This window comes from Belonocnema kinseyi, chromosome 9, assembly GCF_010883055.1.
Source record: "Belonocnema kinseyi isolate 2016_QV_RU_SX_M_011 chromosome 9, B_treatae_v1, whole genome shotgun sequence".
NCBI classification, from domain to species: Eukaryota; Metazoa; Arthropoda; class Insecta; order Hymenoptera; family Cynipidae; genus Belonocnema; species Belonocnema kinseyi.
In genome coordinates this window covers 35,453,745-35,471,920 of record NC_046665.1, presented here as the reverse complement: position 1 = coordinate 35,471,920, position 18,176 = coordinate 35,453,745, and the positions used below count along the sequence as shown (strand labels likewise).

The following is an 18,176-nucleotide window of genomic DNA, read 5'->3' as shown; positions in this document are numbered from 1 at the left end:
AAATATTAAAATCCCAATCTCTTCATTTTATTTCAAAGCAGATTAGAAATATAAATAGAACCGCCGAAGTGTTCCGACCGGCAATCGTGCACCTTCGAGTTTTCAAATTCAGAAGTCTCCTACTATATTCACACGGACATAGACCTGTGATAGCATGGGATCACGTCTCGTTTCAGATTTGGGATCACTACCTGTATCTACTAGCGATCCCAGGCCAGTAGGTCGGATCTACTAACTATTCGAAACTTCACGCTAAAATCGAGAATTATGAAATAAAACAATGAATGTTTAGTTTTTGTTACTTTAATATTGTTAAATAAAATATTAAATGCAATTTTAATTTTTTATACTCAAAATAAAGTAATGTAAAATATTTAAAAGTAGCAAGAAATTCACGTGTCTTTGGGTTTCTATTACATAATATTGAAATCATAATTTTAAAATCTATAATAATAAATTTTTCAATATAAAAAGCTTAGAAATTGTTAAATGGACTTAAATAATTGATTAAATTATTATATCTAACAGATATACAGAAAATAAATAATTTACCATTTTTACCAGATTAAACGGATTTCACCAAAAAATCCAGCTTCTAACGCTTTTCTTTTTTAGGGGAAATTGTTGACAATGTGCACTACATTTTTAATAAATTACTTATTTATATAAACTTTTTTCTCAAAAAATCAACATTTTCGCGTAAACTTTTTTAAAAACCGGTAAATGTGAAGTGTGCGCTTAAAATTAAAATTTAGAAATTTCCTATCTGCAAAAGGTACATGATCTGTAAAAAGAGCACTTATTTTTCAGTAAATTATAGTTTATTTTAATTTTTTTGTAATTTCCATAGAAATTGATTTTACGTTTATCAATTTATATGTATATTTTACAAGTACCAAGTCCGATATTGTACACATCGCACAGTGTACAGTGATTTGTAAACAGGCTGTTTTGTGCAGATATTTTTAGTCTTATTTCGAGAGAACCCGTGAAAATTTTGTTTAAATTAAAAATAAGACTTCAAAGACTAAATACTATGAATCTGAGATTTTTGCTGCAACTTTCCTAAGTCATGCCACAAGTTGAAATCGAGGTGCAAAGATCCAGAAATTCTTTACGTATTAGGGCGCATTTGACACGTAATTTTAAAAGCTTTTCAACGGTTAAACAGTAAGTTTCTAGCTCAATTTTTGAAAGAGTAATCACGTTTCAAAATCAACAATGATTTTTGATAGTATTTAGCTGATCGTACCTACAATTTCCGACTGTAGTGTAAATGATATGATACTTATTATTCATAAATTTTTCACCTTGAAATTTTTTATAATTTGAATTAGAAATTATAGTTTGGAATATACAATTCTAAAACAGTTTAATCGACGAGATCTTGAAACTGAAGTTTTTTCTTAAATTAATTTTTGGAGGTTTCGAATTTTTTATTTTACAATATGTACGCACAAATTAGAATATTCCAAACTTTAGGATCATTTCGCTATTAAGTATTTCAAAATTTTACATAAACGCAATATTGTTTTGTATTCTTTATTTTAATTTTTAATATTCAATTAAGATCTTAAAATTGTCCGATTTGTAGTTAGAAATTCAAATAAATATAAATCATTTCAAATTTAAAAATATATTTAATTCGAAAATTTCTAGAATAAATAATAACTTTAAAAGAATATTTGAAATTAAAAAATGAGTTTTAAATAAAAAACGATGAAAATGAAACTATCTTAAATTGATACAGCAGTAAACGGATAATTTCGATAATTTTAAATGGTCACAATTTTAGAGTGCTAAATATTTAATTTTTCCCTTTCATAGGTTTTAACTTTTCAATTGAAGTTGAATTGGTCGAATTTTGGAACGTATTATGAGTAATCAAAATTAAAACAAACTTCTCATTAAGAAGCAAATTTCTTTTTCCGATTGATCCAAATAGTAACTTAAATATGAACATTAGTTCAATTTTTTTCTGCGGTCTTACGATCAAGTTTGAAATAAAAAGACAAGGAAATCCGAGTCAATAATTTAATTAAAATATAAAAATTCTTCTACACCTCGCGACGTTTCGACCTAATCTGTCGGTCATCCTCAGGCAATACTCACTTTTATTCATCGAACTACAATTTTTTCATGTGAAAAAATCGGATATAAGGTATTGCCTGAGGATGACCGACAGATTACGTCGAAACGTTGCGTGGTGTAGAAGAATTTTTATATTTTGATTAAATTATTGACTCGGATTTCCTTGTCTTTTTATTTCAAACTTGATCGTAAGACCGAAGAAAAAATTGAACTAATGTTCATATTTAAGTTGAGTATTATGAGCAACTTAAAAATAACGAAATGCATTTTTTTCATATTAGAAAAATTTGTTGGATTAGTTTTAATGTTCAATTATAATTTTTTAAGTAATAAAAATTAAAAATTCTAGAATTTCAGAAGCTTCGATTTTGAAAGATTTAATTTAGTTTTCAATATTTATTTTGTTAAAATTTTATTTATTAAAATTGTAATCGCTCTGAATTTTAAATAATTCAAATTCAAAAGTTTTTAGTTATAAAGAATACAGTTTCAATTCCTTTGAATTTTAAATGAACCAATTTCCAATGTTTGACTCTTAAAATATTCAATTTTTTACGTTTTGGCATAGTCCTATTTTCGAAATTTTTATCCAAAATCATACTAGATTCGTGGTTCTCCAATTCAAATTGTTTAATTTTTAGCGCGTCTTTATTATTGTATTAATATTTATAACCTCATATAAAAAAATGGTTTAATAATGGATTTTTACATTTGCATATTTTTATATTAGCAAATAGAAATCCAGAGACCTAGTGTGTAGTACTTATGTCTATATTTTCCTTTATTATAGACAAAAAATGTCCTTATCCTAGTTATTATATGATTCAAAGTCAATCGATTTCTTACAAAAAGGTTTGCTGATGCTTATATCGACTTCCTCGATAGATAATATATGTGAAAAAACTGTGGGTTTCGCGAAGAAATTTAATTGTTTTCTAAGCTGTGAGAAATCACGAGTATTTAAATTCACCGAGATAAATGAAATAAAGTCGGAAGTTGAAAATTTTAAAAATAGTGGCCACCCTGTTACGATACTTTGAAACACATATACTTAAAAATGTTCATAAACAAAAGAATTAATAAAAAATAACACTGTTCAAACTTTTCACGCCCCAAGAAAATATGAAACTTTCGGTACAGCGGCTACCATTGGACGGGGAAAAATGTTTTAACTCTCACCGAAGAATTTCTACATAGATGATGGATTTTCCCATCATATAAAAAAATAGATATCAAAATATATGCAATCAGTAAAAAAATACACCATTAAAAAAACGTCGGCGAATTTTCGACATTTGGAAGTTCTTCAATAGCTCGTAATTCCCAAGATAAATTTTTTTTCGGCGAAACTATGAAATACACATCCCTTTACTTTTATTGTAGAATTATGTTTTTAAACGCAAATTTGTTCTGGCACCTTTTGAATGATTTGAAATGGAATCGGCCATTTAATTTTTTTATTAGTGTAAGATGGGTTATTTATAATTTACTAGTTATATTTTTTTACATATATTTACAAGTTTTCTTTATAAACCTTTAAAATTATATTAGATAAAACCTTAAACACGTTATTTTTTAGACTTGCACTGAACTATTATTAATATTGCAAAGGACAAATTACTGGAAGTGTGAAAAGAAAAGAACGAGTCTAAAATAAGTCATCATATGTTTTAATTATAGATCGTATCAATGTATAATACATAGTCGAATTAAATCATTAATTCGAATCGCTAAAAAAAGGCGTTTGGTCAAAGAAAAAACAACTTTCATATTTATAATAATAAAGCCAATTCAAAAAGAAGTGTTTACTTTGTACCACATGTTCATCTAGTCTCGTGAATTGTTCTACAAAAATCGTGAATCCCACTTCTTCTCTTCCTAGTTTGCTTTGATTAGCCTCAATCTAGACTAAGATCACAACTTAGTTTCGACTGCGCGGCGCCGTGGCTTGGGATTGGAGTATGAACGCATAAAAATTGTCATTCAAAAAAAAAAAAAAAAAAAAAAAAAAAAAAGAATTAGTAGAATATGCGTGGCAATAAAGTACAAACTTTACCACTAAGTTATTAAATTTATAATTAATGCCTCCTCATTGCGTGAAACCAGGCTCCGAGTCTAGGAAACTACACAACAATTCACTTCTGTCGCAATTCACATTCATATTTAATCGATTAAATTAAATTATGCTTAACAGTTTTTTTTTTATACACCAGCTCTCGACCTCGAAAATTGATCTGGACTTGATGCTACCTACGCTCCTCTATCCCCGAAAAAACTTTCGTTGCGAAAGCGCTCGAGCTTAGGAACTACTTGGCAGCAACCATAGTTGCGACGACGCATGGGACTCGTACAGACAGATGCATTCTACTCATCGATTTATCTTCATTCTCGTATTTGAGGTATCACTACGTTATTTTAGCCTTTCGCCATTGGACAATGTTCCGTGTCTTGTGTATTAACAAGTTCCCAGTCACAAGGGATTTGTTTCAGATACCAACGTGAAAATCAGCAGAGCGCACTTAAGACTATGAATTTCATATCGCTACTCTCTGTTTCACATTACTTCATAAGATAAAGATAAAGAGACAGAGAAAGTTAAGAGTGAGAATAAGAGAGAAATAGAGTCCCAAAATAAAATAGAATACTCCAAGATTATAGAGATGGCTTCCGTTTCAGCGCCTCGAGAATACGTAAGACATATAAAAAATAATATTTCATTTAAGACGTAGGGACGAAATTAAGATTTGCATTACAAGTCGTATGAAGAAGTTTTCTAGTCCGAGGCTCTTAGCGCTTTCCATTGTTGTAATTGAGTGCCCGCAGAGGAGCTTTGAACGTCGATGCCGACTGCTGTTGAACCTGATAAGCTATCGGATGAATTTTGAAGCCGTATAACCTGTGAAGAAGATATAATCGTGTCATATAATTTATAAATCAAAAACAAAGCTTTATTTTATAAATTTATTTATTTTTACTGGCGTAAAATAGTGTTGCAAATTCTAGATTCTGTTAAAAAATATACAGAGTGACCACTAAGTGCTAGAAAAAATGTTAAAATTAAAAAATCCAAAGTTCCAAAGATCGATTCATTATTTGAAGAATTCACTACTAAACTGCAATATTGAACCTTACAAATTGGAAGAAATCGGACGGCATCTAATCATAAGAAGTTTAATTTTAATAAGACTTCAAATTGGGCACTATTTCAAAATAAAAAATTGTACAATTTCAAACTTTCAAAATTAAACACAATACAACCAAATAAAATAAATGTAATTAAATGTAGATATTAAATCGAACAGTTTTGATTGTGATGACTTTAAAAGTAAACAATTCATTTTAGATGATGATAATAAGGTAGATAAAGAATTAGATAAATGTCCGATAATGATTTGAAGTCTCGAGGACGTAGAAACAAATGCGTTAATAAATAGGTAGAGAAGTAACTTGCACTTCTGAGACCTTTTATGAGACTAATTCTAATATTTTTAAACAATGCGTACTTTTACTAATTGTAGGGACAACAATTATTGTAGCAACTGTATGAAGAGCCATAAAATTAAAACATCAAATTTATGTAAAATTCAAAATGGGCGACTGGGAAGATTCTTACGTTTTTCTGATTGTTCCTAGACTTAACAAAGAATTTATTATTGGAGTGAAATAATTGAAAAGATTAAAAATAAAATCAATTTTGAAGATAATATTATTGTATTAAAATATATAAATAAATCGATTCAAACTAAACTATTAGAAGAAGATGCAAAAAGAATACGCATAATAATGGATGCGGAAAATGTCCAAAAAGTTACGCAGAATGTTTAGGGAAATATTTGGAACCATGAGACAATTTTTCAAATGTCATAAAGCGTAAGTTTATGGCTAAACTGTATAAGAAAAAGTACTGTAAATTTCGTTTTCGCTTTTGGATCAACTCTCGTCAGAACGTCGTGCATATGGAGAATGGAGATACGGAGATTGATTAAAATTTCCTTCACGGTTCCCAGATTTTAAATAAATTTTAGAAGGTTTGTAATATGGTACGAACTAAGTATTAAAAAATATTGCAAAAGAGCAATAAATTAAAAAAATGCAATAAAAAATATCTATAAATATAATAAGTTTACAGTTACTGTATAAAAGAATGAATTAAATTTCATTTGTATCCATTTGTTTAGGGGGGAAGGGCATTGATGATTATCAATTTCGTAAAATTGAAAAAAGTTTTTAATATTTTTTTTTGTTTTTCCATTAAAATTACAATTTTGCTAAATGATTTTTTTTAAACGCTTAGACCTTTTCAAAGATAGAAGCTCTATTAGTTTAGGGGGGCGTGGAGACGGATCGTTCTACTTTCATAATTAGAATTAAATCATAAATCTATGGGTAAGTATGCATATTGATACGCATCTAACTCAAAAGTGGACAAGCAGGTGGAATGATGGGATGATTCATGAAATCATTCGATCGTATGATCGATTGCGCACGTCATCAGCTCTGCCGGCCAAACTAAGATGATACTTAAGTGACATTTTTATGAAAAATGAGTTTTTGGTATCGTTGGATTCGTAAGAAAAAGCTGCACCTAACTGTGTTAATAAAAATTATTAGTTATTAATATTTATTGCAAAAATCGATTTTTTATAAATGAGGAAAGTCGAAAAAGTTGAAAAATACAACAGAAAAGGATATGCAAAGCACTTTGCGTGTCCTAAAAGTTGTACATGGAAGGAAATACGTCATTAGCATACACATGAAAAAGAACCTAAAGAATTTTGTGTTTTTTACGTTGTAAAAGTGATCGAGTACGGAGCGAATTAACAACGAAAAGAATCACTTTTCCTTACGTATGTTTTAGAATTGTGAATTAGCTCCGACACTGATCAGAAATCCACGGGAAATAAGTTCCGGCTAAATTCGGCTATACACTGGCGACGATCGTTCGTGTAAGTTCAGAACAGCCACTGAATAACCAGTATCCTTTACATACGTTTTTTTTTGTATTTTGAGACTGCCCTCGAGCTCTTCAACAAAGACATCGTCCATTTTCTAATAGAAATTGTTTAAAAAATGAATGTTGCATTGAAACCTATGAAAAAGCACATTATTTTTACCCAAATAATGTGTCTTAATTATTCAAAATTGTATTCGATATTAGAATTCTTTGGACAAACAGTTTTTCTCGATTTTCCCAGTCCAAGTGAAATTGGACTTACGTATCTTTTTAGTTTGTACGACAGAGCTAATAAGTGGAGATAGCGTGGGACCAGTGCACCTAATATATATTTATTCCGGTAGCTGTACCAATGGGACTTCTTACTCAACCCTCTACGAGGTGAGACAGGCTTCGTCTCTCCTTGGTCTGCCTGCCACTGAAGACAACATTCCATATTTTTGTAGTTATCTCGTCGTGCATGTTTCCATTAATTGGGAAAAATTAAACAAATGATAACGTAGTGTGCGCAATATTTATTGTAACGACCTTACACTTTACCTCACGATGAATACTTCGTTGTGCATGGCTGCATCAGCCATATCAATTTTAATGGGAAATTTTACTTTGATTATTTAAAAAGAATAGAGACAGAAAAGAATTCGTGAGGAACTTTGAAGGATCAAATCTGAATATGGATTCAGGATGGTGATCTATTTCACCGCACGTCATACTTTTTTTTTGTGTGCCTGTGTAATTTGAATCCGCGAGTCAAAAAAAGGGCCTAACTTGAGATAAAAAGAGGTTCCTGGATAAATCAGTCTACAGGCCACAATTTTCATCCCATTTTAATTTTTTATGAATCACATGTAATTAAATTCTTCATAGATTGGTCGAGGCAAATTTTTGAAAAAGCTTTTTCAAATTTTTTGATATAAGAAAAATATATAAATTTTTTTCAGTGCATCACTTTGTCATCAAAACTTGGATTGACGCTCTAATAATCAGAACCACGTCATACTTTTATTCTTTTGTGTGCCTGTGTAATTTGAATCCGCGAGTCAAAAAAAGGGCCCAACTAACATTTCCATAAAGGACAAACATTCCCAATTGTACCCTCCTAAAAAATTGTTTTCCCAGACCTTCTTGAAAGTCCACTAAATTGAAAATGATAGTGGAGCTCCTTTAATTCCACAAAGGGGGACCTCAGTAAGATTGGTTGTCGTAATACAGGGTCTCGAATTTTTGTGTATTTACCACGCACACCGACTTTGCGCAGAGTTGCCGCGTATCTAGGCATCCTAGAGGCGCCAACGTGTCCATTGGGGATATTTTCTATCATTTCTATTATTTTGTTATAAAATATTCATTTCAGAGTTTTATTAAATTGAAAATTAAATTTATTGTAAACTTCTAAGTGCTTTTTAGTGAGTCCACTTGGCTCTCATTTAAATTAAATTACAAAAATTTTATTTCAGATTTCATGATGCATTTAGTTAATTCCCTCGCCTCTCACATCAATAATTGAGTCAAGGGCATGCTCTTCGGTTACCATGTGACCAAACCAGTCCCCGGTTATGAACATTTTTTTTGTGTTCACCATGTCCAAAGAGAATGATATATCGCTCTCAAAGTATGGAATTTAGGACATGAGACAATAAATTCCGTTTTTATATTTAGTTTGAGTGATTATTTTGAAAAAAAATTATTCGAGAGAAAGTAAATATGAAAAATTATTTTCTTTTTTTGTTTGGTGCTCACTGTGTCTACACGGATTAAGATAGCGTGTTAAAAATTTGACAGATTAAATCAAAAGCGCTAAAGAAGGTTTGCATACATCAATATGTTGAGAATTTAAAAGAAAGTTTATTTGTAAATTGATAAAATAGGATATTACCATTTGAGTTGCAGCACTTTGCAGATCATTTTTGGATTGAAGCATTTTAGATTTTTTGATTCGCGTATATTGAGCACTGACACACATTTTGGACTAAATCTTCTGAACATTTACAAAAATTAATATAAGCAATAAAATTTGCACATTCGTTGCCAATCAACAAATAAGTATCTGCACACACGTAACCTATTATTATTTTTGGAGGATTTTTAGGGATTTCTATCGGAGAAAAAAAGCAACCTTGAGCGTCCATTAAGTCGAGATTATGTGACTAAGTTTGTTCAAGAAATTTTTGTGTAGAATGATTTTCATTTTTTTTTCGTCCTCACTGAGTCCACGCGAATTGAGATATCGTGTTCAGGATTTAGAAAGTTATTCAGAAAGCACTAAGGAACGTTTGCATATATCAAAATGCTTATAATTACGAAGAAAGTTTTCTAGTAAAATAATATAGGAATAGGAAATAAACGTTTGACGTCGATAAAGTAGATGCCTCGATTAAAACAATTCGTGGAACATCTTACAATGTGGTACTCGAAAAACCGTCCAAGTCTCACCTTGAGAAATGTGCATCTTCAAAAAATAATTAAAATTTTCTAATGGTAAAATATTCTTCTAGAGTTTTTGTACTACTGTGAAATGATTCAAAGTTAATAACAAAATCAATAAAGATAAATTTTCGCCCGTGGGAGAAAGATACGGCGAGTTCGACGCTGAGCCCCGCCGCTCGGTTCTCTGTCAACAATAGTTATCAGCTGATCGCTTCAACGTCAAAAATTAGACGTCAAGAATGATGGAAGTTGGTTGGAGAACTCTGAAGAGTAAATTTTAACAGATTGCTGGTGTTGATATGTTTCCAATTTGAAATTTATCTTATATTTTTAGGACCAAAAAACTGAAAATCATTTTACATAAAAACTTCATCAACGAACTTAGTCACGTGATCTCGACTTCATGGACGTTTAAGGTTTCTTTTTTCTCCGCTAGAAATCGCTCGAAATGCTCCAAAAATAATGATTGGTTACGTGTCTGCAGATACTTATTTGTTGATTTGCAACGAATGTGCAAATTTTATTGCTTATATTAATTTTTTCAAATGTTTAGACGATTTAGTCGTTCATCGTGTTCCTTCAAATACCATCCGAAAACTAAAAAAAAAGTTACAAATGGACAAAATGGCAGCTGCTTTTAAGAAAACATTTTTCAAAATAGTTCAGAAGAAAAAAAGGTTGAGTTTCCAAGAAAACCTTTTTTTTTTTTTTGGTTCAAATTTTGAAAACACGAAAAAAAATTTTTCTGGAAAACCCCACCTTTTTTATTCTTCCAAATATTTTTACTTATAGAAGAAAGGCATCTTCTCAGCATCATGCTGGGCTAAACCGTTTTTTGAGACTGGGAGAATTTTTTCCCCCTAAAACTGAAACTTTTCGATTTTTTTGTAAACTACGAAAGATGTCGCAAAAGAACAAGATATTTTTCATCGAACTTTTTCGATTTTTTTTAATCAAAGCACAAAATTCAAAATACGCATAACTTTTTAGACAATTTTTTTCGCAAATCGGAAAAATACGTGTCACCTAATTTCATCTAAAAAACAATATATTTCGTCCACGAGAGATTCTGCGATTTCCAGTGTAGAACCCTGTCTGATTTCAAGTGGAGTCGGGCAATAGATCATTTTTATGAGATTAAAACAAGCTTTCTCTTGCAGAATTTTTTGGGGAAAAAATGCTGTCTCTCTTGTAGTAGAAAGTAAAAAAGGAGTGTGAAATTTAAAAAATGCAGATGAAATCATTTTTCTACGGAAAGATCATTATTTTTGTCGTAAAGCTGAAGAAAAACCGTTTCCAAAACTCCCATTCAAAATTTAAATTGGATAACTTAAGTAGAAGTTACGAATAATTAAGTATCGGTGTGTCTGTGAAAATCACGAAAATTCGAGCTCCTGTATTAATTTCACCCTATCAGTCACCTGCATATGGCTGAATCGTCAAAAACGTGTATCTCCAGTTTTAAACGGACTTTTACATTTCGATACTTACAATTTTCTAAAAAAGGAAAAACTATTTTCCTGAAAGATTCAATAACTTGCAATCGTCATTTTTACTAGAAATCAAATATATTTCGAAACAATCCCAATCAGTAGTTCAATTTTAGGCAAAACGGGATTTTTTCCAGAAAAAGGGATTTCATTTAAAATTATTAACTTTGCATGTCAAATTTTACATGAAAACCATATAAATTGTACAAAACTTCCGTTCAGTTAACAGTAGCACATTTTATTAACCATTTTTCTTTATATTATATAGTCATTTTGGATTTAAACGATTTTTGTATCAAGCTTTGAAAAATCTTTCGTATACCTACTTTCTACCGATGATTGATATATATTTAAAAAATGTCAAGAATATCAAAACTTAAAAAAATAGACAAACAATTCTTTTTCAAAGATGTTCATATTATGAAATTGTGTTTTAATGTATTTTTATCAGTAGATACTATTTGATTCCTTGTTAGTCTGCATTTTTTTCAATACCTACATAAACCCTGAATTGTTCAAATGTTTATCTAATTGAGCCAGAAAGAAATAATTTGAAAAATAAAAAAAAACTATTTGGATAACCTACTATTTCCGGGTTTTGTATCCTTAAAATACTAAGATGGGTTTGCTAATATGTAAAACTCACCCATTGTGGGCGTCCGCATGAAAAGGGCCCTTATGACCGGTTCTAGCGTAGAGCTAACGAAAGTGGGTACATTTCATATTCGAAGAAAAAATATAACATGTGCATTTATGGCACTAGCCAAGCTTAAAATTTGTTTTTCACGAAAAGAGGGTATTCCAAGATCCAAATTAAAAAAAAGCCCCGGCGACTCGTTTATCAACCTATACTACTTACAGCGAGAGAACGAAATGGGCCACGCATGTTTTTTTTTTAGGGAAAACGTCGACAAATTACTTCCTTACGAGTACAGCCAAACCCTGTTAGAGGGAGACACAATTTTCTTTCAAATAGACTCACCTAAATGCTTTCTGAAACTTTTCATAACCTTTGTTAGGGTGCGCAAAAAACGAAATTTCGTCTTTTTAGAATTTCCAGAATACCCGGTTATTTCCTGGTTAACTATGAGTAACATATTCATATTCGCCGCTAAACACGCACTTTTTAAAATCATGACGTTCATTCAAAAAATCCTTTAACACAGCAGAGAAAAACATTGAAAAAATAAATAAATTTTCAAACAAAACGATAACTTAAATGAAAATGTTTAAACAGAAAACGAAAGTTACATTTTTAGTAAGAAAAATAATAAATAATTTTTACTAAAACAGGTAACTTGTGAACCAACACTTAAATATTAAGTTTTAAGTTTAAAAAATCAATGTTCAACCCAAAAAGACGAATTTTCGAATAAAAAATATAAGTTTTTAAACAAAAATTGAAAAATTAAAGTTTTAGTCAATAATTGAATGTTTGACAAAAAAAATTATTTTTTTAACTAAAATTATGGAATATTAAACCGGAATAGTATTTTCATTTTCAGTTTACGGAAAAAATTAGTTTCAAACAAAAAAGAAACAAATTGTCAATAAAATAGCTAATTTTTTAAATCAACGAAATGAATATTTAATTAAAATGATGAATCTCCCATACAAAAAAATAACTGTCAACAAAAGAGTTTATTTTTCATCCGTGGAAATTTATTTCTAACCTGAAAGATGAATTTTTAACAAAAATGATGAATATTTAATTAGAATACTTGAATTTTCCACCAAAGAGAGAATTTTTCAATCAATACGATTAAATTCCACAAGAATTTTTTTTTTTATATTTAAAAAAATCGAATTTCCACCAAAAAAGTCGGGTTTTAAAAAAATACGCGAAAGGTGAATTTTAAACCAATAAAATGAATTTTCTACAAAAAAATGAACTATCCACAAATTACATGAATTTTCAACAAAAAAAATAAATACTTTGAGATTTAAATTAAAAATATTTTCAACCCGATAGTTGAATTTTCATCCAAAAAGGATAAAGTTACAACCAAAAATAGAATAGTTGAATTTCACGTTAAAAATTTTAAAAATAGTTGAATTTTCTTCTGGAATAGTTAAATTTCTCATTGAAAAATTTATTTTCAAAAAAGTAGTCACATTTTTTTTAAAAGATGAATTTTTAAATATACGAATCTTTCAATAAAATTAATTTTTAATGAAAAAGTTTACCTTTATATGTTAGTGGTTGAAAAAAAAGGTAAATTCCCAACGAAAAATGTAAAAATCAATATAATTCAAAAAAATTTTCTCTTCAAAATACTACTTCTACTCTAAAAAATATTTGAAGTAATCTCTTTTTCTAAAATTTGGAAGGAATTTTTATTCCGGTTTAGTCGTCACCTTAATTTTGTTCTCTTGTTGAACGAAGTATAGAGGCCTTGTTCTAGGCTTAAAATGCAGATAATTTATCCGGCTATATTACTCTATACACCCTATCCTATACCCGTAACTCCATATATACATAACAATCAACTTTAAGTTAATATTATACGTTTGTGGACTCCTAGTGCACTACTCTTTTTATATATTATTTTCCATTTGAAAATTTTTGTTTCTACTACCTGCAGTGTGCAGTTCTACACTAACAACTAATGTTTACGACTTTTCTTGGTTTTTTTTGTCTTGAGAAAAGCATTTTAAAAATATTCTAATTTCACACGCAGAGAAATCGCGAGATCTGAGTTCACAGAAGCGCGTGAGTTTAGAGCTACCATTTTTGCTTGAGATAAGGACACATAATACAAGATATGATTTCTCGAACGCCATAATTTTTCTTTCATGGCCGCGGCAGTGAAAAAAAATCACCGCATGCATAATTTTATTTCTCGTTGTTTGCGACTTTAAGTCTCCAACTTTGCAAAATAAAATCATGTTCGGATCCATGCTTTAAAGTCTCGGATTCGATTATCTAGAAGCATAGAATTCGAGCACTGAAAGAGCAAAGAGACGTGACCTAATGCCTGAAACATCGAGACCGATGCTTTAGAAGCAGGGTTCCGAAACTTCAGTTATCGCGCAAAAGCATGACTGTGTTTCACGGAATTCCAAGCAGCTTGCATCTTGCTTTTTAGTTTAATAAATTTTGGTTTATGATTCTTGAGGATCAAATTAAAAGTTTGTCTAAAAAATAGGGCACAGATTCACAATTCTCAATGTTAAATATATATGAAATTTATTCAAATCTAGGGGGCAGGGGCGAATTGAGTAAAAACGGGGACTTAATACTGTCTTTCTTGTTATTCTGTTAATTTTTTCCAAGTAATTAGACTCTGTTACTAGAATTCATTTAAAGCTCACCTCGGCACAAATTGATTTGCTGCCCGCTTTGGTCGATACTCAGGATGAACCATAAAAAGCATGTGTGGGAACCCAGTTCCGAAGTAAGCACCGTCAGTGTGGTGATGTCGGGAACTTTTTGGCGTATATACATCCATGCATTTGGGACAGTAACTCTTCACCATTGCTTCTCCAGGCACGTCACTCAAACCCAGGGGAAGCATGGGCTGCGATTCACAGTAGACTCTCGGACAGTGACCGAAGTCGCCAGCTTGATATTTTTCTATCATCTGGGCTATTCCTCGATTGGTGAGAATGTAACGAGCATGTATCAAACCGTAGAGCATCTCGGCGGCCTGTTCGATGAGATCCGACTGATTTGGGTTGTCGTCTAAGTCATCGTCTAATGTTCAAAATATTTACTTTAGTTATATGAACCTGAAGAAAACTAGTCAGAAGGATGTCAATTAAATTGATTGATTGACTGTTATTAATCTTAATTACCGCATTTATCACAATAATATTCTTATGCTTTCAACTTTTTACAATTCTAGTTGAGAAATAAACAAATTGAATCAAGTGACTTATGTTACTAGTGTTAATGTTAATTCATACAATAACTTATGTCGCAACGGAAAGAAAAATGATTCAAAAACTGCTCAAATACAAGCACTTTCGAGCTCATTAAAGAAGCTCCTAGTTTTAACTTCCAAAATTCGCTTTACAAATAGGCGTTTCTCTTGATTCTAGATAACATTATGTTTAAATACTTTTGTTCAAATTAGTCGAAATCAAGCGTATAAAAGTATGGCTTATTCATTTACATATTATTATTCACTTATACTAGGCAAATATTTTCCATTGTGGATTCCCTCAATTTTGCACTACATACTTTTTTCTCCTATTTACGCTACTAAAATAACAAATTCAATTAAATACATAAGAATATTTACTCACCTGGCTCTAAATCTAAAATCATGTCCAGAGCCTGACGATAATGTGGTACTTGCTCATTTAGACCGGTCAAGTTGAACTTGTCCTGGATGTAATCTTCATCGACCTACAAATCAAATAAAACAAGCCATGAAATTTTACTAATTACTTTTTAAAAAACTGAAGAAGCAGAAACAATTGCTCCAGAAAACTCGATGCAAATGATATTTCTTCATTATTCAACCTGCACTTTTAAATGCAAGCAAAATAATTCATGATGTTGAATTTCCCTAAAATTCATTAGAGGAAAAATTAATCCACTAAACATGAAATTGGATAAATTAAGTGCTTTCACCTTTAAACCCTATATAAGAATATAGCTAGCTCTCTTTACAGATATCGAAACATGAAAGCGTTTCTAGTAGGGTAAAATTACAAAATAAGAATCAAGTTACTTTGTGACGCTGGATTGAAATCTATCACATTCAGAGCCTTCTAAGAATTTTAAGAAGTAATTTTTTTGGAACAATAAATAGTATGATGTAGATGACAATTAAATTTAAAAAAAAAATGAAATAAGATTGGTTAATTGGGAATTAATAATTGATATCTTTAAAACAGAAATTAAAATAATTCTAATTTCAAATGATTACTATTTCAGTGTCGAAAATATAAAGGGGAACGAATCTAAGTATTAAAAACCATCAAATTTAAAGTATAGGTGTATTTAAAATTTAAGTGCACTGTTTTTCATAGCGATTGTAAATATTTAAATTTTAATCAACAGGAAATCATTTTTGGGAAAAATAAAACACAAACTTAGAGATGAAGGAAGTTGAATTCTGTAAAATTTGGACCAATACAATTTAAAAAAATGTTTAATGATAAATTCGACTTATTTTAAAGCATAACATTTATACTTTATTTATTTGAAGCTGAAATAACATTTCATAATGAATTTTATTTCTGTCCAGGAAATAAAATTTTGTTTATATGAAAGCTCAAAAAGCATGCAGACTTTTAAGATTCTAAAAACAGCATTAGGCCCCTTTTGTTCAAAATTTTTTAAAACTTTCACTATTTAAAAACACAATGTATGACAATTTAAATTAGGTGTTGAGAAAACAAAACCTTATACATTTGAAAGCCTGAATACAATTTTCGGCCTGAGATTCTAAAAGCCGTAAGACACTCAAATTCAAAATCTCTAAATAAACAAGCAAGAACATATTTTGAAAATATCAAGAAATAACAAGCCTAAAATCCGGTTAAAAGTAAAAAATGACTATTTAAATAATATTTAACTCTGCTCAAATTACGATGGAGAAAGTACACTAGTCATCAGAATTCTACATGTATGTCCAAAACTTTTCATCAAACTCTAAAGATCGAAAGAAACAGAAATGTAATTTTCCTTGCAATTTCCTGAAAACTTTTAAGCGTATCAAATACAAGAAAAAATAACCTGAAATTTGGGGGAAATGGATGAAGTTTTTGATCGGAGTTGGAGTTCAGAAAAAGCGACTATTGGAGAACGTAACAGACTAAATAGGCTTACGAAGGCAACTGACTATCGAATAAGCCAATAAGATGACGTATGTACCTCGCAGAAGAATTCGTTGCCCCTGAGGCCGCAGAACCAGGAAATCCATGACACCTCCTCCGAACTGCTCATCTTTCTGCGGGACAGAAGAGATTAAGGAATCCTGAGATTATAAATTCCGCGGGGAAGCTGCTGCAGGTGAAGCTGCGCAGTGGTACAGCGTGGTACGAGCGAGTAAAGCGCGTTTTTCCGTATACACACGTGCCCGATCGGCGTCCTCGAGTTTTGAACAAGGTCTTGGCGAGTTGGGCAGAAAGGAAACGGATAAAAGCGCGAAATAAGCCCCGGGAGGGACAATGGAGTTTTGGCTTTACTGGGCAAGTGGCAAGATGCCCGATCTTTTAGCCTGTCCACGGCTGTATCGGGAGTCTCACAGTACTCACTGTTGCTCCATTAAGTGCTTCTTGAACACCAGGATGAGTCCGACACGATCAGGGAGCGCATTACTCGAAAAATACCTGCGAAGGACCACGCGGCCCACGAAAAACCCAAAAATAAACAGCCCTTACGGCTTACCTTTTGGTGCCTTGATTAGCCACGCTTGCTCGCCCAAAGGGGGTAGATGTCACTGTCATCGACAAGCAACTACGCCACCAAGCGGCAACTCTCACCCAAAAGTAGAGTCAGGTCGCGGTAATATTCTCCGTAATTTCAGTAGGAAAATCACCGTCAGTGCCGGTAACGTTTCTTTCGTTTCTTTCGTTACCGCTCACATTGCGGCGCTATCTATATGTTAAAATGCGAATTTCAACATACGTCTTTCAAAAAAACAGTTTTTTTGCAAACAATAGTATTGAATTTTTATTTATCTTATATACCTACTCAAAATGGTTTCCTGAAACCACCCTCTTATCTTACCCTTATCTATTATTGAAGAAAATTTCGTGTTAGCCAATATATTTCCAAAATATTTGGAATAATAAAATGTGCCACTTCTTATTAAGAAGTGGTGGGGACGGCCGATATATATATATCTAACTACATTTTCGACTATATCGAGGTGCTGCCCTCTCCAACTTTTCACCGTTTTTATGGCAATTGCGTCCTCCTAGCACGTCAGCGGGCGAGGTGGGGCCGGGGCGCACACCGAAAGTTGTTGAATTCCAAACCGAACGTGATTTTCTGTTTCTCGTTCTCGCGTTCGCCTTCGGCATCACTATAGCAATCTTTGCTATAGTTGAGTCGGTTGACTGGCTCTGTACGGCCTGTACGCTAAAAATGTTATGAACACTGATTTACCTAATTATATTCAAATTAAAGAGAGCAGAAAAATATTCTATTTATTATTGTTTTAAATTTTCGAGACAATAAATAAATGTAAACAAATTCTTTTCGTACTTTAGAATTTTAGTTAAATTTCTAAAATTAGTTTTAAAAACTAAAC

General features: G+C 31.2%; 1 protein-coding gene across 2 annotated transcripts; it reads right to left on the bottom strand.

Annotated features, from left to right (window-relative positions):
• Positions 1–3,752: 3,752 nt before the first annotated feature.
• On the bottom strand, positions 3,753–17,378 carry LOC117179633 (casein kinase II subunit beta). Of its 2 annotated transcripts, none has more exons than XM_033371635.1 (5): positions 17,309–17,378; positions 16,793–16,868; positions 15,214–15,316; positions 14,278–14,659; positions 3,753–4,987 (listed from the first exon to the last, which is right to left on the bottom strand). In XM_033371635.1, the coding sequence occupies exons 1-5, from the start codon at positions 17,365–17,367 to the stop codon at positions 4,879–4,881; spliced, it is 729 nt and encodes a 242-aa protein (XP_033227526.1). In that variant the 5' UTR covers positions 17,368–17,378; the 3' UTR covers positions 3,753–4,878. The 2 variants fall into 2 exon arrangements, with proteins under 2 accessions (XP_033227526.1, XP_033227527.1); XM_033371636.1 differs by lacking the exon at positions 17,309–17,378 and adding an exon at positions 17,176–17,302.
• Positions 17,379–18,176: the final 798 nt, after the last annotated feature.

Bases quoted from the DNA above. Each gene is read 5' to 3' on its own strand.
- LOC117179633 (XM_033371635.1), bottom strand. From the start codon at position 17,367: ATGACAGTGACATCTACCCCCTTTGGGCGAGCAAGCGTGGCTAATCAA. The intron at 15,317-16,792 runs GTACATACGTCA...TTTGATTTGTAG, and splicing joins GCAACGAATTCTTCTGCGAG to GTCGATGAAGATTACATCCA. The intron at 4,988-14,277 runs GTGAGCTTTAAA...TCTTCTTCACAG, and splicing joins GCAAATCAATTTGTGCCGAG to GTTATACGGCTTCAAAATTC.